Source organism: Rhodnius prolixus, unplaced genomic scaffold, assembly GCF_049639745.1.
Source record: "Rhodnius prolixus isolate KJV_2025 unplaced genomic scaffold, Rpr scaffold_2, whole genome shotgun sequence".
Taxonomy (NCBI): Eukaryota; Metazoa; Arthropoda; class Insecta; order Hemiptera; family Reduviidae; genus Rhodnius; species Rhodnius prolixus.
The window spans coordinates 8,951,065-8,977,122 of NW_027411592.1; the positions used below are offsets into that span (position 1 = coordinate 8,951,065).

Here is a 26,058-nt window from a genome sequence, read left to right on the forward strand (position 1 = left end):
GATATACGTTATTAAACCGTAGTTTATGCTTCTGAAGTAACATTAATTGTAACTTCCCGGTTGGAGAGCCAATTATCGATCTTTCGTATTATTCCCATCACATTTCCGTTTTGAATCTTTGCTTATACTTAGAATTAGCTTTTGATTTCATGATTTAGGTACTGTAATTGAAAAGTCAAAGAAAAGTGTAAATAAAAAGATGGAAAAGTCAATTATACGTAAAAGTAGTAAACTAGAAACAATTTGCTGGCTGTCAAACTGAAATGCTAAAAAGCAGTATCCACTATTTCTTTTGCAGAAATTAAGTAATTTAGTTAACTTCATCACTTTATATTTTGATTTTATATTCATAATCTTCATTTTTTTTTATTATTATTATTTTAGAGAGAGAGAGATAGAAAGAGAGTTGTTGGGGGTAATAGTAATAATGATAAAGTGGGGGAGAGGTAAAAAAGGAGTAGATGTGAGATTGGTCGTGTATGTCCGTGGTAAATCGCCGGCTGCCCCCACCAGAGTTGCGCCGAGCGCCCTGCTTGTTGATCCCTCCTACCAAGTGTACCTGCAGGTGGGTACTGCTAGCCGTCCTGACAGACCAGTCGGCCGCTTGCCTCTCATCTGTAGCCTTCCGTTCTTGTACAATCATTATTTCTCTCGACAATCTTAACATTATCTTTCTTCCAAGACAATCTCTAACTTTTATACTGCTCTTTATATAAATTATATTTATAAAAATATATATTTATATACTCTTTAATAATTAGAAAAAAAACAAAAACTTTTTTATATATGTATAATAATAAAACTATTTCTCACAGTTACAAAACTTAATAAATACACTTGTACAATCAACATATCGTAACTGAAGTCTTTCTATTATTCTATTTGTATAAACACTACACACTTAAGTATTTAAATAAATCTAATAATATTATAGTTTAATACTTTTACTAATAATAAATAAATAATTGGGCACTATTAATTTAGCAATCTCTAATAAAAAGAAAATGTCAATTCTTCAAACTGTGATTCCATCTAGTAGGTTTAGAGTTTCGAATTAGCGTCGTGTTCTCTGCGCTGTTTTTATTTCCTTCCGTTTCTCGAACATTTCCTCTTCCTTTTTCTCGCGCACGTTTCCTTCTTTCTCTCACTTCGTCTGATTCTCATTTCACCACTCAGCCTTCTCGACACACACAGAGAGAGAGAGAGAGAGAGAGAGAGGACATTCCATTTGCCGTATTGTTCTTTTCTTGGTACGGGTGCGCCTTCAAACTTAAACGAGAAGATAAAGCAGAGCGCTTTCGGTTAAAATAAATACGGCCAAATAAATTCATCTAAATCATTTTCCTTTTTGTCAAGGAAAATAGAAAACACGGAGTTTTTCTGGGATATAATCGACGAAAACGATTTAGAAACATTCATTGGAGAAGATATACCAGCCAAAATTGCTTATTATCAAAATTTTGAGGTGCCGTATTTCGGTGGCGAAGAGAATAGATATCTATTTGGTGGACCGACGGGAGGCGATTGTTGGGCAGCGGCTGTAGCGGCTGCAGCGGCGGCCCATCAACAACAGCAAGTACTGCACCATCATCATCACCATCATCATCAGCAACAGCAACAGCAGCCACAACAACAACCACAACAACAACAGCAAACAGCGCAACAGCATCAAGCACCTTATCTTTGGTCTTACCATCATTTGGTACATCCATCGTCTTTCTACCTGGCTACATCGGCGGCAGCAGCAGCTGCAGCGGCTGCAGCAGCGGCCAGCGCTTCAACGACCACGGTCACCAGTCCATTGGCCGTCATTCAACATCACCAGCTACATCAGCAACAGCAACAGCTTGGTCTGGAAGGAATGGTGAGTTTTGAGATAAACCAAAGGCATGAAACATTCCATCAGCACCTATTTCCACCCACTTTTTTACTCTCAGCACCAATCTATAAAAAGTATCCAGTAGAAGTGAAATTCTGTAGATTTGATGTTTTTATAAAATAAGTCGTTCTTTCTATGCTAAATTAGTAAATAAGTCAAAATATGGAAGCTGTTCATGTTGTACATCTAAAACCATCCTTAGGTACCTCTAAAATCCTTTCAATTTCTTCAACAACTTCGTTAGGATTTGCTTCTACTGCAGAACCATCATTGGCTAATTTCTCCTTAATTTTCACAAGGATTATAAAAATAGATAATTAACATCTTTCTGGAAAAATGGAGATAAATTCACTACAGCAAGAAGAATTAATACATCATCCTGTTGTCTGCTATTTTGAGTACAATTCTACCTAATCAGCTGTTCTTAAGAAGTAACACGTTACACATGTGTACACATTACTTAAGGCCTTCATTTAAACCAGTCTGTCCTATGTATCGGAGGCAAGGTTTTTCAGGCCAACACCAGAAAGGTTTTCTGGTGAAATTATTTTTTTTATAGCATGTGTTTTTTTGTACCTGGTAGAAAACCAAAGAATTGTGAAAAATATATTATATATATATTTTTTTTTGCATGATACAATGGGTAAAAACGCATAAATTAGTAATATTTAAGTTGTGGAGAGATGTCCTGTGAAATCTTAAAAAAAAGTATGGGAAAGCTGGAAAATATAGAAAAACTAAATTACTCATGATTTTCTTTTATCTTCGTGAAGATTTTACACAACAATTAGTATAGAAAATATGGTTTTGCTCTTTTCAGATATCGCGCCAAAATTGTATCACTGATAAGAGATTTGAAACTGGTTTTTTGTTCTTGTGAGTAGTAGGAAACCAACCTGCAGGAGGTTATCTGTCGGAAAAATCTCATGTAAATAAAACTAAACAGAGTTTCCTATGGGAAAATTCGCGTTTTCATTAAAAAAAAAAAAACAAAAACTGAATCTCTTACGGGGTTAACTCAATTTCCTGTTTGGGGAAAACTTTTTCTTTTAAAATCTCAAATATGTATATAGTTACGTACGCAGACGGGGGGGAGCGTTTGACAATGTTTTCAAATAAACATTGATGGCTCTATTTTTTATCACATAATTTCTGGGCTTTGTTACAGCAATAATTTTCGGTTAAAGTGCTGAAATCAAGAAAAAGTATATTCTGCAACTTTTGGTGATGAATTTTGACGAATTATTTCCGGCTTGATGTACCTATCTTAATGCTCACTCAGATCAGTATTTGGAATCTGGAAATCGGTTTGCTTTCCCTTTCATTTAAAGTTTAAATTCCCCATTTAATTTAAATAACATAATTGGAATATTAGTACGCCAGTGGACAAAATTAATCAATTAAGACGTGCCCCTTTTTTAATGAAACAGTTATTTTATTTATTTATTTTGAAGGTGCGTCTCAAAATTGGTTTCAATGATTTTTTTTAAAAAATTAATGAAACCAAATTACAAACTTATAAAATCTGTAAACTATTATTTGAAATATTTGGCCAGAAAAATTCAATTATAGACACAAATTGATTTTAGTGGAAATGGTTAGGAGACAGATATACTTTTAAGGGTTAAAAGTAAAACATATTGATACTATTTAAATGTATTAGTAAAATTCTCAATTTGAGCCCTAAATTGTCTTTATCGTGTTCAATATATTTCTCACTTTGTTTCGAATTCACCTGGAAATAGAGTCTAGTGATTTCTAATTAACTTTGTATATACAGGGTGAACCAGTAAGTACTGTTCCATAGACCCTACTGTGTGTAGTACATCTAAAGTGGAGTTCAATGAGGTATTGACCAACTTCATATTTTCCACTGTTCTTGAGTGACGTTACTTTAATTTTTTTTTTTTCTAAAATCATTACTTTTTTCCCAATGCTCAGAAAGTTCATAGTCCGAATTCAATTCTGGATGACACGGTTAGAAAGACAGATAAATTTTCTAAAAATTGATACCATTTCGAAGCATAAGTTATTCTCCAATCAGCCTCAATCTTCCTCCAGATACTGGTGTTAGTTTATCAAGTTGTTTAATTCATTGAAAATTCTTTTAAATGGACCAGTAGTCAATTTTTTTTAAAGTAGATTGACTTAAAATAAGGAAGTCAAAGGTTACAAATTGCATTTACTTCTGATCTCACTGAAATATTTGAGAAAATGTTAGGTAATATTTTAAAAAACTTCTTAAACAAAAATTCATATAATTTTTATTTACTCCAAATTACAATTTCACACAAAACTGCACAATTTGTAACCTTAAATAACATAATTGGAATATTAGTACGCCAATGGACAAAATTAATCAATTAAGACGTGCCCCTTTTTTAATGAAACAGTTATTTTATTTATTTATTTTGAAGGTGCGTCTCAAAATTGGTTTCAATGATTTTTTTTTAAAAATTAATGAAACCAAATTACAAACTTATAAAATCTGTAAACTATTATTTGAAATATTTGGCCAGAAAAATTCAATTATAGACACCAATTGATTTTAGTGGAAATGGTTAGGAGACAGCTGTACTTTTAAGGGTTAAAAGTAAAACATAGAAGTTGGCCAATACGTCATTGAACTCTACTTTAGATGTACTGCACACAGTTGGGCCTATGGACATTACTACCCTGTATGTCTTTTTATTAGAAACTGAAGATTTCCGAAATTCCGGAAACTACGGCGAGATGTATATATGTGAATGTTCTCACCTGATCTCTCTTTGCAATCAGCGTTTCCACTTCTGTGCCATTTTACATTACTACCCTGGTCCATCTAAAAGAGTTTTTCAATGAATTAAACAACTTGATAAACTAACACTGTTGAGTGCTCGTGAACACGTTTTCTTGTAAAACAAACGAAATATTCTCATAAGAAGATAAAAGGAATCCTGGAAATTGATATACCGTTTGAAAGCCCATTAAACAAGGTAACTTTTATAAAAAGTGGCCAGCACCTAGGTTTGATAATGATCACATAAGGGCCTAATGAGTTTTCTTTAAGAATTTCGATTACTTTTATTTTTCCAGTATCCAGGAGGAAGATTGAGGCTGTTTGGAGAATAATGTATGCTTTGAAATGGTATCAAATATTAGAAAATTTATCTGTCTTTCTAACCGTGTTATCAGAATCGAATTCGGACTAAAACTTTCTGAGTAATAACATTTTTATTGGAAAAAAGTAATGATTTTAGAAAAAAAAAAATTAAAGTGACGTCACTCAAGAACAGAGGAAAATATGAAGTTGGCCAATACGTCATTGAACTCTACTTTAGATGTACTGCACACAGTTGGGCCTATGGACATTACTACCCTGTATGTCTTTTTATTAGAAACTGAAGATTTCCGAAATTCCGGAAACTACGGCGAGATGTATATTTCTGTACCTCGGAGGGAAAAGGCACCATGTCACAAAAAGTAAATTTTACAGGGGAGCCAAATGAAGATATTTTTCCAAATTCATTTTTTGTTCCACTTTTCCGGTTATACTCTTTCCTGTACTTCTCACCGTAATTATTACAGTTGGTATGGCCACTTTAACTCCCATATTTTAAAATATTTTACTTTCATCTCCAATGTGAAAAACATTTATGCCCATGTAGTGCCTTTTACCCTTAAGCAATGAAGTATCATAGCGCTTTTTAAAAATACATAAATCGCTTAATAGTAAACATAGGACATAGTGCTTTACACCTGTAGAAAGAGCAACAAAAAATTTGTAAAATGATGCCAAAATCTGAAAATCGAAAAAAATGGACATGGTGCCTTTTCCCTCCGAGGTACAGATATGTGAATGTTCTCACCTGATCTCTCTTTGCAATCAGCGTTTCCACTTCTGTGCCATTTTCCTAAACTCAGAAGATTTTAAAACCTAAATTTCAATTACATATATAATTTGCCACGATATTTATTGGAAACAGGAAATTATGTTTTTTGGGCGATCATACTACTTTTCTTAAATCTACTGCTTAAACGGAAGTATGAATATTAAATGAAGTGACTTTCTTTTTTTTTAGTTTTCTTTTTAATTTTTTGTTTTTGTTTTTAAGGTTTATAATGTTAATTTAGTTTATCTAATTCGTTAAAAAGTACATGGTGGTAAAGAACAATAATTCAACTAGACCAAGATCAGATGTAGAACACGCATATAAGAGTATACTTCACCTTGGTCGTATTTTTTCAACTTCTAACTGACAAATTCACTAGAAACTAGTAATTTGAATAATAATTAGCTATATAATAGCCCTGTAATAATACTTTTTCTTATACCTATCAAAAGGAAGGATTGCAATGGTGTCACAAATTTTGGGAAATTCTGTTTTTACCGGAAGTATACATTTGGAGGGAAAAAACCTTTTTTGTTTTTGTATGAGAGTGGAGTTAACGAGAATCCAAAAACAAAAATTTTAGACAGCAAACAGTTTTTCATTTCATAAGAGTTTTTCCCTATTGATCCATCGGAGGAATGAAAATCTCTCGACACTTTTACTTAATTTTTCTCAAAAATGGTTCAGATTATCCTCATTTTTGGCCCACAAATTTCATATGCAGGTTTATTTGCAGCAATCCATTTAAGGGTGCATTCTTAAAAGGGGTTGTTAACCCTTTTCCCTTCAATGTTGCAATGTAGGCCCTTATCTTGTGTATATATTATTAAGGGGAGAATTCTTTTCCCATAAAAAGTGGTTTGATCTCTTTTAATTGAAATTAACTTGGGTTGAAACGAACTAACATTTAATAATAATTCGATTTTTGAAGAAACTATGATGTAATAAATAACTAGTAAAGTTATTGGCTACTTTTTCAGCTCTAAATCCAATCCCCTGAATTAATTGTCATGGACGGAGGTGACTAACAAACATACTTCACTATAAACTTCTCATATAAATCATTTTTTAAAAAAATCCATGCTCAGAACGGAAATGGAACTCCAGTACCATACATTTAAGCTTTGCGGATCTCGCCTCTAACCGCTCGGCTACCGTGGCGCCTCTTTACGGTTTAGTAATATATAAATTTTTTAAGGGGGTCGTGGCATATTGGTTGTATTATCATACAGCCTCATTGGTGCAACAGGATCAATAGAACAGGGCCTTGCATTCTCGAGTCCTAAAACCTAACGCGCTTAATTCATACCAAACTAATTTGCCAATATTCATATATTTTTTTGTGTTACAAAATGTAATGAATATACATTGTATTTTTTAATGTTAAGAACATGACCCGAATATATGACTTAGATTCGCATAAAATGGCATTTTTAGGAACCTAGGTTTCCGTATTATACGTCGAGAATTTTATTTATTTTGGTCCCTAGTTATAATACTTCATTTTGTAGCCAGAGTAATATGTGTGAGAAATGAAATACCATGATTAGCTAGCTATATTAATCACGAACATCCGTGCTGTGTAACAGTTTTCTCAAAATGTTTATCTTCATCAGATTGGAAAACCTAGTCAGCTAGGTAATTGATCGGAAATGGAAAAATGGAAATGCTGACGTACCTCCTCTTAATAATTGGGCCGTCCGGCAATATGGCCGACAGTACTTATTCCTGGGTCTCGTTACTACCCCTTTTTTCTCTCATTTCACCCATTCGTACGTTTTGTATTTTTGGAAGGAAGGAAGTTGTAATTTAAAACGTATGGAGGAAAGGCTTGGCTTGCATAGGTTTTCTCCCTAAACTGGAGGGGAAAGTGGGGATAATTGCATTTGAGAAAACGTAATTCTGTGACACTCATCGTCATCATCTGCTACTCTACTGGGCGCTACAATTGCCTTTCAGGACGGAATGGACGCTAATCCATCTCACTTCCGTCCAGAATGTTCTGCCCTCTTGGATTAGTTGGTCCTGAAGCGCTGTCAGTATTTGTACTTATATATATTTTCCTGTGGTCTAATTATAAAACAGATATTTAAGGGGGGTTAGATGTATTGATCAAATTCATGGTTCAAAGGTAATTCCGTTACCGGAAATACTATAATCCATCTATTTGATCATTTTTTCGATTTATTATTTTTAGTATCTCCTCATTCCGATCCTCTTATCGCTACACGAACTCCACAAACACACATCAACCACTTACAGGACTGGCTTTTCAAACGGAGAACCAACGTTACGAAGTCAAAGTTTATGGTATTTACTCTCAGACGGAAAATCCTACCTCCTATCATCTTGAACCAAACTCCCATATCAACAGTGAACAAAGTACGCTACCTTGGACTGCACCTAGACAAACGGTTGGACATGGAATCCCTCAGACTAGACTGAAAAGACAAGAAACTAACCCAATGCTACAAAACTTCTCGCCAGACTACTTGACAAACGATCGAAACTTAACCTACATAACAAAAGACTCTCATATCTACTATTACTTATATCGTCTAAGCGTTCCAACTCACTACGCCTCCAGGCATTAAAGTCAAAAATACTTCGCAAAACTTCTTAACGCTTCGTTCTATGTATCTAACCTCACTATCCATAATGAAACTTCAAAATCCCTTTCATTACAGATCTTGCTAACACTCGTTTCTTCAAATTTCATTCCTCTACAGCAGCTCATCCTAACCCTCTCATAGAACATTCTATCTTCCTCCACATTACGCCAGGTAATCCTCTAAGGAGATTGAAGAGAAGATGGCCTCTCGTGATCTACTCTTATCGTGAGAGCAAAGCACGTTACTGGAGTGGCACCACTGGGTGCCTTCTCCACTCATGATTTCCTTTTATTTCTTTTTTCTTTTACCATATTTGCTTGTTGCAACAACTGTTGCAGTGGTAAATTGCAATAAAAGATTTAATAATAATAATTATTATTATTTTTAAACTTTTTTTTTGCATAATTTTTTAGGAAAAATGTATTTGAGCGTTCTTTGGTTAGAAATATCATCTCAGTTTAATGGACGATGGTTTATAATCGAGTTTAACTTAGTAAGAATGGAATATATTATCAAATTGTGAATTAAATAAATAATTGATAAGTTAGAGAAATATTAGAGAAGTGACGTACGAGAAAGTTCATTTTTTTCAAGGCAAAAATTTTAATCGTCATCCGGAAAAAAGAAATGGTAATTGAGAAAAAAGTAATGTTATTAAATTAAAATTAGAATTCAAATCGAGCGCATCATATTTTTCCCTAGTTCTGTGCGCATGTATGTTCGTATTTTGGGTTTGTTTGCCTATTAAACTAAATTTCCCAGGTATTTTATCATCATAAAGGGTGAATAAAGTGATGAGAGAGGGGGACAGGGAAAAAAACATTTTCCCGTAAATTTTCCTCTTGAAACATGTTGCATATAAAGAGGGAGGTTGATTGAGTGTTTCCCAACTTCATCTCGTCCCGCTGTGTTTTAATTCATTCAGTTTTCCCTTCATTGTTTTATCGTGAATCGCCGCGCTGCATCAAATTAACCCACTGGGCGGCGGCGTTTCCCATGATTAATTCCATCATTCCATCATCTAGCCAGTAGAATAACCAGTTCATGAAAGTTTAAAGATACTACGATAACATTAGAAAAAGGGGTTTTCTATAAAAAGAAAAACCTTTAGTCAAATTTATTCGTTGGAAAAAATATAAATAAGTAAATAAAACTTACGTCTTTGTAATGAATTTAAGAGAAATTTTTTATAGTAAATTCTAAATCAAAACAAAACACCCAGATCTCCCAGTTCTCATTTTTAGTTTTTTTTTTGGGTCATGAATTGGTCTAAAATTGCGCCCATTATGAATCCCACTGTAAACAACATACGAGGTCTGTAAATTAAGTAATGAGACTGATTTTTTTTAAAAAAATTTATTCAAAAAGAATTACAATTCTATATTGTCACCTTCAAAATAACTTCCTTCTGAAGCCACACAGCGCTGGAGACGTTTCTTCCACTCCTCGTAGCAGTGCTCGAACTCCGATACTGGAAAAATGAGTTCCCTTGAGGTGATTTTTCAACTTCGGGAAGAGAAAAAAGTCACAAGGACTCAAGTCAGGCGAATAAGGAGGCTGAGGAGCCACAGGAATGTTTTTACTGGCAAAAAAACTCTGTTTATTGAAATTACTGTATGACAAGGAGCATTATCGTTCGTGATGCAACACCCACTTGTTCTTGATGTTTTTGGACTCACACGAATGACCCTTTTTCGAAGTTTTTCAAGAACCTCTCGGTAAAAGTGTTGATTGACCGTTTGACGGTAGAAACTCTTTGTGGACGATTCCGTGGATATCTAAAAAACAAATCAGCATCATCTTCGAGTTCGTCATCCTTGCTTTTTTTGGGCCTTGGAGAGGTTGAAGTGTGTCACTCCATGCTTCTGGCGCTTGGCTAGACTCGTCACCAGTAATGACACTTGTGATTTTTTTCTCTTCCCGAAGTTGAAAAATCACCCACCTCAAGGGAACTCATTTTGGGACAGTCGAAAACATTCAAACGTCTGTAACCGACCAGCTGAAGGCTATTCCAGTATCGGAGTTCGAGCACTGCTATGAGGAGTGGAAGAAACGTCTCCAGCGCTGTGTGGCTTCAGAAGGAAGTTATTTTGAAGGTGACAATATAGAATTGTAATTCTTTTTGAATAAAAAAAATTTAAAAAATCAGTCTCATTACTTAATTTACAGACCTCGTGTTAGTAGGAAATTTGGTATTCTTATACACTATACTTTCCTCAATTATAAGCTATAGTTTTTATGGGTACGGATCCATAAATCGTGAAGATATTTGAGAGTTGAAATTTTTTTGGGTCATGAATATGTCTAAAATTTCGTTCTCTATATTTCCCTTTGTAAAGATCATAGAATAAAATTTGTTCTCTTTTATCTTTTACTTGTGTTGGCGAACCTATGTCGGGGGGTACGCGTACTTAATTTTAAGAGACAGTCATCGATAGAGGGAAATAATTATGTATATTTTAAATAATAGAGTGATTGCCGGGGTACTTTGAAGAAATTGTGGATAGTGATCATAAATATGGTTACAAATATCAAAATATAATGAATACTTCTATAAGTCACGCGGCACCAAAATTATGTTATGATTTTTCAAAAATTTGACACTCTGAGCTCAAAAAGGTTGACAATTAAAATAAGTATTATATATAGTCCGGGATCATACTTTGATCAAGTTAAATGTTATCATGATCCTTCTGAACTTTGCTGTTGGCCACCCTTTATTACACTTTGTAGCCGGAAGTAATAGTGTCGTAATTTAGCATCTGCGACCCCTAGACAGATTGATGAAGTTGAGTCAATGTTCGAGTTATTCCCTAAAAATAAAATACCAGACTATGGGCCTTCTAGATTTCATTTAACAAAACTAGGTGGGGTATTAGAGTACTATAGTCGACAACATCCACGGCGGCACAGAAAAGAAAGAAGCGGAAGTCCTGCGATGTCTGTTTGTAACTCTCCGATGACACCTCGTTATGTCTTTCCAGTTTTCTAAAATGAGTAACTACATTCTGTGTAGATATATTCTAACAGATTTTTTTCCCCCCTCTTCTTTGCATAGCCTATATTTCCCGGCTTTTCCTAACAATCCTTGTTATCGACAGGTCGCCCTGTTTTTTTTTTTTTAATTGGCATTTCAAACGAACTTTTCTTTCTTGCCTTTTTCAAAAATATTTTTTCTAAAATACTCCTTCCATCTGGTGTTAACTTTTATGTATTACAGTTGTCTGGGGGGTGCTCACAGTTGGTTGTGTGATGTAGAAATGGAAAACTTATTTCTACTCTCTGCAGCTTGTTGGTATAACTTTTTCTTTTTTTTTGCTGATTCTTCTCTGATTGGTGGAAATTCATAACTAACTAGTGACAAGAAAATAACTAGTGATGTCATACTCTCTCTAGTTCCCAATCCTTTCGTTCTGTCAGCCACAGAACACCTGTTCATGCTTCTAGAAAGTAACAACTTTTCACATCAAGTGGAAAAAATATATTCTGAATCTTAATTTGGATTAGAAAAATTTGAAAAACATGGTCGGGCTTTTTTTTCCACTTGACTAAAATCCTGATAAATTGGGTCCCTTGCAATAATAATCTAGCAATTCATTTTATATTGGACATGGCTTGCAACTGTAACTGGTTCTGTGCGCTCACTTAGTTATTTTTTCGAAAATAGTTTCGAACACTCTTTTCCAACTTCAGTACAGTTAGAAATAAAGTGTTATTTTTATTGGGGAAGACTTTTGATTAATTTGTCGTAGACCTCCCTCCGATTGTGTCTCGGCAGCACCTTATTGTCGGCTTAGAATTAATATCTTATTAATCTCTGTAGAATATTAGCTGTTATCTGTGATATTGAATTTCAAGTGAGATAATTGTTTTAAGTGAAGAAAGATAATGTTTTCGTTTTCCGACTCTCCAGTCAAATATTTCCTCTAAAGAGCAACGAATGAAAATTTCATTTGAAAATTTAAATAAACCGTAACTCAAAAGTGAAATAACTTTATAAAATTAAAAAACTCAAAAGTCAGTAACCACAATCTCTCAGTTGACATATCTTCTGCTTTAAATTCTAGTATAGGAAAATTATTAGTAACTTGGGTAAAAGAGAATGTTATTTAGAATATAGAGGTAGTATTTTGAAGCTAAGGATTGTAAGTCAAACTGAGGCTAGGGCATCCTGATAACTGTCGTGTGATCTATGAAAGGCCCGTCTTTTCAGATTTAATGCGGATAATCATTGTATTCGCTGTAATTTTGGTGCCCCAGACACTCGTACATCCATTTTCTGTTGGTATGCCCACCACTTAGATCTGCCAGGAACAAATATTTATCTGAATTTATTAAAATTGAGCACGATTACGAGGAAAATTTACATAATTTATTAATTATTGATAGCGTCATACTAAGTTTAATAACTTGTAACTATTACTACATATGTGGTGTCCGCATTAAAAATTAGAGAATTCATTATAAATGTTGAAAATTAAAGAGCAGTTTGTGATTTTTCTTTATGAATTTCAGTTCTATTAGTTGTCTTTTATTTTGTTTGTCATTGGTTCAGTTTTATATAAGAAACAATATACTTTTAGTAGGGAAGGGATTAGCTATGCGGTTAGCGTAGGTCCCACGCGGAGGTCCCGGCTTCGAATCCAGCTGCTGACCCTTAGATTTTCTCTTCCTAGGAACTTCTTATAGCTCACTGTCCGGTGATGGACAGTGTTGTCTGTAACGAGAGAACACTGTCCGGAGGGAGGCCGGCAGTGTACTGAAAAAAGCTCCGGGCGCCAATAACCTTAGATGTTGACGTGCCTTAAATCATTAAAAAAAATGTATATACGAGGGGGTACCCAAAAAAAACCGGAATTATTTTTTAAAAGCTATTTATTTACAAATTTTTTACAGAACAACCTTATCCCCTTCAAAATACTCTCCATTACAACTAATAAATTTGTCCCACCGGTGCTTCCACTGTTCGAAACATTTTTTGTAGTCATCTTTAGAAATGGCTGACAGCTCCTTCTTCGTTTTTTTCTTGACCTCTTCAATGGTGTCAAATCGGTGACCTTTCATGCCCTTTTTCATGCGTGGAATTAAGAAAAAGTCGCACGGAGCCAGGTCAGGCGAGTAAGGTGCGTGGGGCAGCGGAACCATGCCTTTTTTAGCCAAAAACTGTGTATCAGAGATGGCTGTGTGTGCAGGTGCATTGTCGTGGTGGAAGAACCAGTCTCCTGTTTGCCACAAATCGGGTCTTTTTTGGCGAACACTATTGCGCAATCTTTTCAAAACTTCCAAATACAAGGTTTGATTGACGGTCTGACCTGGGGGGACAAACTCTGAATGGACTACGCCTTTGGCATCAAAAAAGCAAATCAGCATTGTTTTGATGTTTGACTTGACTTGACGACATTTTTTTGGTCGGGGTGAAGATGACGTCTTCCATTGGCTCGACTGTTGCTTTGTTTCTGGGTCATAACCATAGCACCATGACTCATCACCAGTAATGACCTTTGACAGAAAGTCTGGATCAGTTTCAAGCTGTTGTTTCAAAGCACGACATGTTTCAACTCGATGTTCTTTTTGATTGTCAGTCAGAACTCGAGGAGCAAACTTGGCAGCAACCCTTTTCATCCCCAAATCTTCCGTTAAAATTCGCTGAACCGAGCTCCAAGATAACCCACTACTCTCTGACAGTTGATCAATTGTCTGTCTACGGTCTGTGAACACCAGCTCTCGAATTTTTTCAACATTTTCGTCGATTCGGGCAGTTGATGGACGTCCAGAACAAGGTTTGTCATCAATCGACATGTCGCCATTTTTAAACCGAGTAAACCACTCGTATACTTGAGTTTTTCCCATAGCGTCATCTTTGTAAGCTGTTTTCAACATTAAAACACTTTCAGCAGCATTTTTGCCGAGTAGAAAACAAAATTTCAGAGCTGCACGTTGTTCATTTAAACTTGCCATCATAAAAAACGAAAAAGAACAAAACAGCGCTGGTAAAAACAATCACTGCAGATGAACAGAACAAGCCAGGCCGACAACACAGGCAGGACTGAACTGGCAAGGAATTGCGCTATACACGTCTAGCGGCAGAAATGCGTACTACATAAGCTCCATGAGCGGCAACGCAATTCCGGTTATTTTTGGGTACCCCCTCGTATACTTTTAGTTTTCAGTTTAATTTTATGATATATAATCACTTATTTTGTAACAATACTCCATTTGTATAGAGCAGAGGTCGCCAAAGTGGTCTGTATAGACCCCCATGGGGTCTATTTAACAAACGTGGGGGGTCTATCTGAACCAGGGGTTCGATTGGGGGGATCTTATTTATAATTACTTATAAATATTAAGGTATTTAAATTTCAATATTAAGATATTTTTCATAAAACCATTCTTTACACAATGTAAAATTGCTATAATAAATGTTTCTTCCCACAACAATATGGACTTACGGACTCGAACTTTACGGAACCGCTAAAAAATCCAACATCAATAGACTACAAACACTCCAATCGAAAATACTCCGCCGCATAGTAGACGCTCCATTCTATGTTAGCAACCTCACAATAGTACGTACAGATCTCCAAATTCCACTCATCTCCGAACTTGCCAAAATTCGATATAAAAATTTTCATCAAAAACTCTCATTTCAACCCAACCCTTTAGCTGCAAACTTGTCTTCAGCTGCGGCTTCCCTCCAATCCTCCTCGAAGACGGCTAAGGCGCCGTTGGCGGCCCCGTGTCCAACTGGGTGCCTAATGGCGGCCATCACTGGATGACCGTCATTCACGTCTGCCACGCTTAGTACTGTAGGTACAGGTGTAAATTTTAATAAAAAAATATTAAAAAAAATAAATAAATGTTTAAAATCATAAAATAAATATACTTACACAAGTACTTAATAGATAGTTTTATTTTAATTAACTGAAAATTACTTTTATGGGGGGTCGATGGAGATTTCGAAAAATTATATAGGGGGGTCCATGATAAAAAAACGTTTGGCGACCCCTGATAGAGTAATTCCATGAAAACAAGTAAAAATTATACTTTTACTTATTTAAAAACTCAAATGGTAATTGAATTAAGTCACAAGTGGGGGAAAGTAGTTTTCAGAAAATTGTGAATGTTTGATATTTAGTTTGTCGGCACGCGAGACCCTCCTACTAAAAGTCGAGGCCATATTAACTTTGTGGCCGAGAGCTTCTAGCACCAGATCTCTGTTCTCTGTTCACTGTTCTGTGTGTGAGTACGCTGTTTGCTGCTAGTTACTTTACTTTGTTTACTTAGCCACCAGCCTATACAGTTAGCACTTAAAGCATAGCCACTAAGAGCGCCTCCCCTCCACCACTCACTCTCAGAGAGCTTGTATAGTTTTGTGTTTGTTACCATAATGTTTAATGTTGTAAACAATAACTAGCTAATGTTTAACCGTTTGGTTGGAATATTTCTATTTCCGTTTGTTTCGTCCAGTATATATAGTTTTGAGCCATGAGCCCAAAACTGTCGGCCTGCTAGAGAGAGAAGCGCAAAAACCTAACTGAAATTCATTCATAATTAATGTTGACCAGGTAAGAGTTGGCCATGCGTAAGGGTTATTATTACCTGTCCGCTCGCCCTATATCTAGGTAATTCACACATTGCTGGGAGTAAAATTTATTTTGTAACAACGGTAACATTATTTAACTTTGTAAAATAAGTTCTCATTTTGGGCAAACTTGATTAAAACGTTTTTCCTGAAAAAGCTATATGTTATCAAGTTCTATATATTATTAAAGCTCTAAATTATGTATTTTTGTACTTTCATTGCGATAAGATTTTGTTCGGCTCTTCTTGTACTGCCATTCTTACTCTAAAGATAACAGTTTTTGTGTGATGCTTTTAACCAAGTAATTTTCCAATGCTTTGAATCTGGTTTAGCTTTAGTTTTAGGTCTTAAAAGTCATTTTTCGCCATAGTCCTTCATATGGATGATACTCCTCACATTTGGCCCAACTACGTATCTTATAAGAAGAGTGCATCTGTATCGAACTTTGGCGCTTAAAGAAAGATATGGTGAGCCTTAAACTAAATGAATAAGGAAAATATAGTCTCGTTAACTCTGGTTGAGCTACCAAGTTTTACTTGGTGAGCATAAAGTTATTTTTCCCCATGGTCTAGTCTACATCATGATGATTATAGTCTCTTGATCTTCTTCGGGCATCTTGCTTTGTTATCTACATCAAAATTGATAGTCTGTCCTATTCTTTGCCTGATTAGGGCCGATGTACAATTCTTCTTTTGGTATTTTCCCTTCAATCCTTCTTTCCGGCAGAGATCTTTCTGTACGGTCACGTTCCAGATATTTTGGTCTAATGTGCATATGTGTCCTCAGAATTGTGTGCTCAATTCTTGAAAATTTGTTCAAACTACCCTCTCTTACATTGGAAATGTTTAGCTTAAAGCTACATTCGGGCCTTGTAAGCCGGATTTTTTAGTCTATTCGAGATTGATCCTGAGATTGGACTCCGAATCAACAGGCTTTTTACTTTATCCTTTATTCTATTCCTCCTCCTCTTAGCCCAGTATGGATCTTCAGCAGCCTGTATCCAGATTTTTCTGATCCTTTCTTATTTTCTGTTACTTCTCTCGAATAAATAAGTATAAAGATGCTGGTACATTTGCAAATAGCAGCATCCTTCGAGATCTTTCTTCCCCCAAAAAAACGGCCTCAATGCACACGTGGCACTTAAAACATTACTTTCCCCTCAAATAAATAATAGAGGTCTCGAGGATTTTGAGTAAATGGTCTTTGAGAGTACAGCATCAATGAGAATGATTCAGCCTATCTTTACTACCCAGCTGCATCCTACAAATGGACCCTTTCTTGAGAAGCACTATTAATTGCAGTTTTTTTTTTGTTTTTTTTTTACATTTCTGACACCCTTAGTGTCATTAACAGTAATTGGCAATTACCAGTAATTTGTGGGTTATCTTTGGCCAATCTGTGAAAGGTCTAGAACCATCTAGACCTTGAACGCGTGTACCAATCAATGGTCTCTAAAAATAATCATTCTACCTGAGGTAAGCGAAATTTCCATTGAATTTTCTGGATTTAAAGTTTGTTTTACTCCACACTTGATTGGCTGCTTCATTTGTTTAACCATTAATCATTCACTAGTTCTGGTAGCGAAGCATGGAAATAGAGTGATGGATGGAGACGCTAGCTGAATTCTGATGAAGGGTATGTTTGTTAGTGAGTTAGTGAGATGCAGTTGATTTCTTGGTTATTGTGTGATAAGGACCAAAATATTTTGAGAGCAGAACAGTTTTACCAAATGTTCCCTCGACTGCTGCTAGTAGTGCTTTGGTGCTGAGTTCGGTCGAGGTAGAAAAAGAAGGGGGGGTTTCAGGGATGGAGGCGGCGGTGGTAGTGGAGAACGTGAGTGCAAGGGAAACTGTGTGCAAGAGAGAGAGAGATGCATGTAGGCAGAATTTCATGAATATGAGAGCAGCAAAGTCCGGAGGAGGTAGTGGCGTTACTCTTGGCCACGGCACCCGCCTCCAAGCCTCCAAGCGGGCCCAGTCTCCTCCTCTTTCGCCCCCGTACAGTCGGTGCTCATTTAACTTAATTATTTATCATTCATTTTCTAGAGAGTATATTCTGGGGGAGGCCCAAGTCTACCGTGGACGGCACCCCGCACGGACTACCTTACCCGTCTTCAGGGAGTTGAGAACCGGGCACCATTGTGTGCGTTCAGCTCTGGCTGGCGGTGGAACGACCACGGACTTCTTATTTTCCTGTTATTTCTTCTTCTTCTTCCCCTTTATATTCCCATCTCCAGTACCGTTCCCGTTTTGTATTTCTTCTATTTACAGTTAGCCAAACCACCGCTTCCTCTCTTGCAAGCGTTTTTAATCTCTCTCTCTCTTCCCCCGGCCCCTGACCGCCTCTCCATATTTATAATTTTTTCTTCTTATTCTCCTTTTAGCCCTCTTCACTTCCTGACAACTATCGTTCCATTTGCGGAATAGTTCCGGTCCCACTTTCTATTGCTCCAATTTTATTTCATTCATTACAACATTAAATAATCACTTATCCATTTAATTTTTATCTGCTCATTTTATGACGGATGGATTGGACTATGGAGACAAGTACTTCCAGCCTCGCAACTTCTTTCTTTGGGGTGGTGGAGGGGGAAATAAGCAGTATATTACATCGTTGCGAAAACCTGGATGATCGTTTCTTATTCCTTAAACACGGAAGTGTTCGTGTCATGCTTCATTTGGGAAAAATTAAAGCCCTAAAGCTAATCCATCACACTTTTCTCAAAAGAAAAGCAACTACAGCCATTAATTTAAAGTACAAAGCGTTTTGGACAATTTGGAAATCCTTAAGCTGTAACATTTCCAAAAAAATATTTTCATATTACTCAAGTAATTTTATAATAGAATTCGACTATATAAGCTGGTGTGTCGTTGGCTTGTTTAAGGTTACCATCTTAGTTCAGTGATTCTTCATTCTGTCCTTGAATTTCTTACACCAAATTACTTATCGTTACCAATGAAGCGTTAAAGTCTATTTCTGTCTGTTTTTATAGCTCCTAGAATTTCCACCACTATATTGAGGTGTTAGGCTGCACTGTATATCTGTGAGGTGGAAACACGCCAGAGGGTAGAATGTCGCTGTTATGTATATGTTATGTACTATTAGTGTACACAGTGTATATGTTTACAAGGTGTGTAGCTCACAGAGCTGGGTAAATCCTCCTGATAATGTGCTCGCTACAATACATTGTTCCCCCCCTACTCGTAAGTGTTTGCAAGTGCCAACTTGTACGCTGCTCTCTTAGGATGAACTTGTTGCCCTTGAGATACTGAGAATTGAGTAGTACCCTGAAGTACTTGTTTAGAAATAAGTAAGTTCATTCCAAAAACAATTATTTAAACAAATATGTTTAATTTTTTTATTTGTGTAGTTAATTAAGAAAGCAGTAAGTAAATAATTGAACAATGGAATGTGTTTGACGTGTGTAAGAGGAAGAGAAAAACTACCCATTGGTAGCACTCTCGACAAGACACCCATTTTGTTGTAGAGTCCCGAAGGAGATCTAGGAGGCCCTAGCGCTTCCATTGGTATGGAAGATTGTCAGGGATGGTGGGAGGGGCGAGAGACTGTATGAATGAGGATTAGGACAATGAGAGAGTGAAGAATGGTACTTACGGTATTCTTCCTTGACTAGCTGCTGTACAAAAGGCATGTCGAGATCTGTGTGTAGTTTCAGGTTCGAGGCTTAGAACGAGGCAACAACTATTTTAGATTGAAAAATCCGTCTTATCCGTGATAGCTAGTTTGGCTGAGCCCCTGAGACTTAAACCATTAAATAAAAACTGAACACTCGCATTAAATTCCCCCTTTACCTGTGGCTCCAGTAGGAAAATCTCGCCTTACTACTCTGTCTTTCCTGTTGGTTATCAAGTCTACAAGTGCCTACAACCCTAAATAACGATTGTAACGCAATCTGGCGGATATAAGAGATGGTTGTTCCCCTCTCTCGTCGCAGTTTCCATTGAGGGAGCTGAACCGATCCAAAGTAGGCTATTCTGTTCAGTTTTCTTGAATTAATTGTGCCCTATGAGTAGACTTCTGACAGCTGAGGCTAATGGAATAGACGTTGGTAGCACATGTTCGTTGATAGTTACTAAGTAGCTTACAGGCTTCTCATCGCTTAAAGCTCCAATTGCTGTAGGTAGGATTGATAGCCTCCCAATCAGCGCCCAACTCATCTCTTAAAGCTCCAAGTGCCGTAGGTAGGATTGATAGCCTCCCAATCAGCGCCCAACTCATCTCTTAAAGCTCCAAGTGCCGTAGGTAGATTGATAGCCTCCCAATCAGCGCCCAAGTTCTTAGCTGGGTCCTTGTAAGTGTCTTACCCAGTTCAGGATGCTCTGTGATCGCCCAAGAAGTCTTCTAGTTTGACCCCAAACTTAGGTAGCAGTCGCCTTTGATTAGAATTGTAAAAAGCTAGTCTCTTCTATATCGTAACATTATCACAGGATTTAAGGGTAGAAACTTGCGCATGTAGCCGTCAAAAAGAATAAAGTGAACTGGAACTAAATTTTAATTAAATTAATAATTAGGATAAGAGGAAGTAATGTGGGATGTTAACATCAGTCTTTCCAAATCTCCATACTTCCGCAAAAGGATGAAGGGAAAGCAAAATTTGGTTGAATCTGGGAAAGTTTTATTGTTGGTAAGATTGGTTTGCTGCCAAAAAATAAGCGATAAAGCTGTGTTGAGGTTCAAGGGAAGGGCAGAATGGGCAGCCAGGCTTGAGAGGAGGCCGTGCTACTCCTACACAGATGAACCATAATGGGGAGGTGAATGGTCGACGCGAAAGGTCTCTGTCCAAAGCTTGTGTGAGAATGTTAATTAGGGAGTCCAACAGAGCGGAACTGAGAGGAAACTTATTTCCTTTCGGTCGAGTTTTTAAAAACCCAAGGCTTTCCTCCTTCTCCTTCTCTGCTGGTATCATCAGTGGCTCTCTCTCCCCCACACCCGGCCAAATAGATTGCTCCTCCTCCAGAATATCGCTTTCTGTTTTTTGTTTCTTCATTAACTTCCACTTTTCTTCTAATAACTCTCTATCTTCTCTTTCTCTCGCTTTTTAAAGTGGAAGTTTAGCTGGAAAAGAGTGGGGGGGTTAATCTACGTTCAAATCGTTATTAAAACTTTTCTCCCATTTCCGGTTCTTCATCCTTTAGCGCGGTAACTAAAATTAAGATTTCAGTATTCAATTTAAAAAAAAAATCAAAAAATCGAATGGAACTATTCAAAAATAGCGGAATTTCTATGGTGTTCCGTTTATTTATACCAAATGGAAACATGGACGGGTGTTGGTTTAGTAGTCAAGAGTGTGGCTTTGTAAGTGGGAGATTCCCAGTCCGAATCCCGCGTATGGCTACCTTTTTATTTGTTGGAAAAAATTGTTTATAGTAAATATGAATATATTGGTTTCGTGACCGCAAATTGTTAAAAATAGGACGGAAGATTTGCGAGGAATCGGTCAAATAAAAAACAAACTCATCTCTTTGCCAACGTTTCGACATATATATTGTCCACTTCAGGGCATGGATATTACAAATATAAAACAATTTATAGAGTCAGTAACATAGAAAAAAACAGTAAAAATCAGTAATACAAAAATAAACAGTAAAATACTATAAATTCTTTATAATTATTGAAACTTACGTGGCTATGCGGGTTGGTTGAGTTACAGAAAACTGAGAGCAAGAAATGGAGAAGCAGGTATATAATATATACAGATATAGCTAACTTATATAGATATAGTTAAACTTCAGGACAGAGACGTCGAATTTGGCCAACTGCTACAATTTTATCATTAAAAAATAAATAGATATCCACAATATATTTGTCGAAACGTTGGCAAAGAGACGGTGTTGTTTTATTTGACCGATTCCTCGCAAATCTTCCATCCTAAGTTTATGGTTAGTAAAGTATGAGGAGCTTCCGCCCCTTTACTTTTACTAAATAGAAACGTGGGTTGGTAAACCTGAAATTAACTGGAACTAATAGTTATTCGTGTTTATTACATCTGTAAAGACAAGATATAGTTATTTTTTTTAGCTACGGAGAGAAGAATTCTTTTGAGTACTTATAAAAAAAAAGAAACCTGATTTGTTACTCTTGGTAGTTGACCCTCGCAGCTGTCAAGGTATGAGATGATGTTGAGCCGAATTCTTGAATGCCATCCACGACCATAAAATCATCATTGGTGGAGAGGGGCGGCCAGAAAATCCTTTCATTGAGTTACTTTTTTATTCAATACAAATGTTATACCACAGTGACAAAGAATTACGGGGCTATTGACGTTATCTGTTCTTCATTTGAGGAGTGGAAGTCCAAGGTAGGGATCAGCTGTTAGTACTGCTAGTGCGTGTTAGTTGGATGATGGAGATTCTGGATACAGAGTAACCCAGCCCCGCCGCGTATGCTTTGAATGGTCTATTCATTAGAGTTGTTTGGGCTACAAAGATTTGATATAAAGTACTAAGTTTTTGGTGATTAGTGATTTATTTTTGGGATTTAATCATTATGACGATTTCTAGCTGGATATTTATTAAGAGGTCTTTTCTTCCGAAGCGAATCTTGCTAAATAACGATAACGACCACAACAATGACGAGTAGCTGCAGGATGTGGCGAGATCGGCAGCCTCTCCTACAGCCGATACTGTCCAACCACTCCAAAATTTGGCTTAACGGTAGCCACAGCCTTCCATTCAGAATAGTCGCCTAGACAATCTGAGTGGAACCAGCTGATTACCAACAACTGATCCTGGTGGCAACTACCCTAACCTCTGATGCAATCATACTCCTGACAGTGCTGAATATCCCTTCTTCTTTATGTATTCACTTAAGAAAAAACTAAATACTGGAAGAACTTAGTAACATTTACTAACAGCAGTAACGAGAGTTCACTTAGGGTGCTTCATCTTCCTTAAAGTTAATTAACGTCAATCTTGTTCCATATTTTTGACGGCCACAGTGTCCCACTGTTTACCATTTCAGAACAGTAATCAAGATAATTTGACATCAAGTAGGGAGAAACCACTTCGTCTCCAGTTCGATTTATTTTAACCTGGTTGTTGTTAGTCCATACCAAAGCATCTGTTAGACATTTCAGTGAGCAGTGAGCTAGTTTTTAAGGAAAAACGCCTGTTTATTGATTGGAATATTCACTCCAATATTTTTATAAAGTGCTTTCCTCTTTCGTATATTTCAATACCCACTTCCTGTTATTCAACCAATCACGGAATTCTAAATAAATAAGTTCTCCATATTCCGAACTACTTTTTTTTCCCAGCGAATTAGGCTAAAAATGATTTATCACCGTAGGTTACTCCAGTCTAAACCGCACTGTAAATTTCCAAAAGGGTTTTTGTGAGGGAAAAGGGAGTAGATAAATTAAAATTTAAGTTTTTAATAAAAGGGTTTTTCTAAGCAAAATGTTGAACCTTTCTGTTAATCTGGAAATGATTTAAATTTATCTTTTTTGATGAGTACGATGTGCAGGCTCATTCATGTCGCATACAAAATGGCAGAGAAAGCCGATATAATATAGCAACCTAATGTTTCTAGTATTTTGGTTATTCTATTTATACAGGGTGATCCATTTAAAACGCACCAATCGCTAATAACATTTTAGGAAAGCGGAATTTCGGAAAAAAAACCCACGAAGTAAACTATATGTTTCTTTGGGTCTAGTTTTCAAATTTTTTTACCCTCGATGCTGTATCATCATTTTTGGGCGGAGTTACGGCCAAAAACCTGATTGGGGTTACATGAGGACACTGGTTTTGACAATGATTATAAAAACTACATAGAAAACTGTGAAAAATGACGTTAACCCCGTTTCGATATCTTTAATATTAGTCGAGATATTTAAGATCAAAGTTACAATTTTTTCTACTATTCGTGAACGATTTTCAATATTAATTTTCCGCCAGAAATACGCCAGTTTTGGAAGGTCCTCTGACTGCCAAAAAATTGTTATTTGTGACGCAAAGTAAAAAAAAAATAATAATAATTGAAGATTTTAAAACATGTGTCATGTAATGGTTGTGGGTGAGTCAGAATATTTTTCTTTTTTTATCATCAAATAAAAGCAATCATCACATCATTTTAATGCACCCAGTATGCAAGACTTCTTCTTGACCTATGATTACGGTAAGAATATCTTGCCATGGATGTTGGTCTAATGGTCAAGAGCGTGGCTTTCTAAATTGGAAGATTTCCAATTTGAATCCCGCGTATGCAGTCATTCGTATTACTTGAAAAAAACCATAATACTTTTTTAAATAAAATGTGGTCATTAGAGTAATACTAAGGATTATTTTGGGCGATTATCATAAAAAAATAATCCCAAAAGGAATAGGCCTATTTCAGTCATCTTCTTTCTTTAGGTATACTGGACTGCGGAAATTCTCGAGCTCGAAGTGTTGGCCGCTGGCTTTAAGATTTCCTCTTCCTAGGAGCTTCTTCTTGCCAGCTCACTATCCGATGATGATGATGGACAGAGTTTGTAACGAGAGAATTCTGTCTAGAGACCAGCAGTACATCTGGACCAATGATCTTTAGATGTTGAATTAAAAACAAATAATAATAATATTAATGAATGTAAAGTAATTGATGGTTTGTCTGTCTGTTGGCAGGTAAGCAAACGACCCTAGACACTCCCCCATCTCTATGGTGATCAAGAGAACGGTGAGTTTTCTGTTCTTTTTAGGAAAATTCATTTTCCTTTTTATTCTTTTGTTTCCATTTATATTATTGTTTTTATACTTCTTTATTTTTATTTATTTGCTTTATATTTTATTTATTTATATTTTTTGCTTTGATTACATTTTTTCCATCTTTAATTTAAATTTAATATTTTAACCCCAAAATGGTGATGGTATTTCCCACACTGTATATTTTCATAAGATTTCCAATCAAAATGTTGCGCAGAATTTTCACAAATATTTATTTTTCTTGCAAAAAAAAGAAAAAGAAAATCTGTAACCGTCTATTGCAGGCTTTATTGCAGAGCTTTTTTTCACAGCTTTACATGAATATACATCTTCCTTCTCCAAAGTAGAAAGCCTTCTACAACATCTTGTGGCAAAGTTTTCCAAATATATTTCCACAAAATTTAACATGAATTTTTTTATGAATAGAAATATATTTACTGTTTTGTTTTTTTTAAAGGGAGAAAACTGTTAGTTAATTTTCATTTAAAATAGAGATACATTAGTTCGGAAAAGCTCCATTTCATGTTAAACATTCAATATTCTAAAAACGCCCATATGGATGTGCGTGACTGCCAGATGGATGTGTGGCATTCAATCCGTACAATCCGCGGGATGGAAGCTGGTTATGAAGTGTAGATCTGTAAGCGCAAAATCTCCAGTTCGAATTCAGAGTGTAGCTACTTTCTATTTATTAGCAAAAAATGTTAACAGTAAATTATGAGCTTCCGCCCCCTCGCCCTCGACCCCCTAATTGGTAGTTGGACGTTAAGATCAGCCTGAGAACGTAGGCGATTACTTTTACGTTCCTCCAACAATCCAAAATCCTACTCATCCTTGTCAGTGCTTTCTTTTACGAAACTAACTAAACCATTAACACCGATCTGTGAGGATGCCTTTCGTTTCCGATTTAGCCCCAAATGCCGTCACCTGAAATTCCGTTCCAAAAATTAGCTCCTCATTCTAATCCTCTCACCCAATCAAGCCCTGAGCACAACTCCTAATTTCCCTAATAACGACGTCTGAGGCTTCGTTGGCCGTGCGATTATTTATCCAGCAGTGACACTCCATAACGCCTTAATGGCTGCCATCGCTGGTTGGCTGCCTTTGACGAGTCCAAGTCATTGTGAGTGCACTCAATTTCAAGTAAAAAAAAAAAACATCTAACCTTGTATCAAGCAAAACCAAAAATTCTGGCTTTACAACTAACTGAAGTGCAGATAATGGAGAACTAGAAACTAGTCTAGGTCTTTTGGATTCCCACTTCCTGTGAGACCTAAAATAACCCACTTTCGGCCATGGACTCTGTTTATATGTGAGAGAGCACTGTTTTAAGGCCGGCATTGCACTGAGAGAAGGTTTTCAGTTGTGAATAATTCAGAAAAATTGGACGAGTCTTAAGACTGCAGCTACA

The 26,058-nt window shown here is 36.3% G+C and overlaps 1 protein-coding gene across 14 annotated transcripts in view; it reads left to right on the plus strand.

Moving 5' to 3' along the window:
* The window catches only part of heph (polypyrimidine tract-binding protein 1 heph), a 418,918-nt gene that overhangs the window by 205,970 nt on the left and 186,890 nt on the right, over nucleotides 1-26,058 (plus strand). For 3 of the 14 annotated variants that reach the window (XM_074117741.1, XM_074117742.1, XM_074117740.1), the window contains one exon: nucleotides 24,570-24,621. The exons of 10 other annotated variants lie outside the window; for them this stretch is intronic. In XM_074117741.1, coding sequence (XP_073973842.1) covers nucleotides 24,604-24,621 — 18 coding nt within the window. In that variant the 5' untranslated portion in view covers nucleotides 24,570-24,603. Of the gene's footprint in view, nucleotides 1-627; nucleotides 1,865-24,569; nucleotides 24,622-26,058 lie in introns of those variants that run through there. One more of the 14 variants, XM_074117743.1, reaches the window with a different exon arrangement.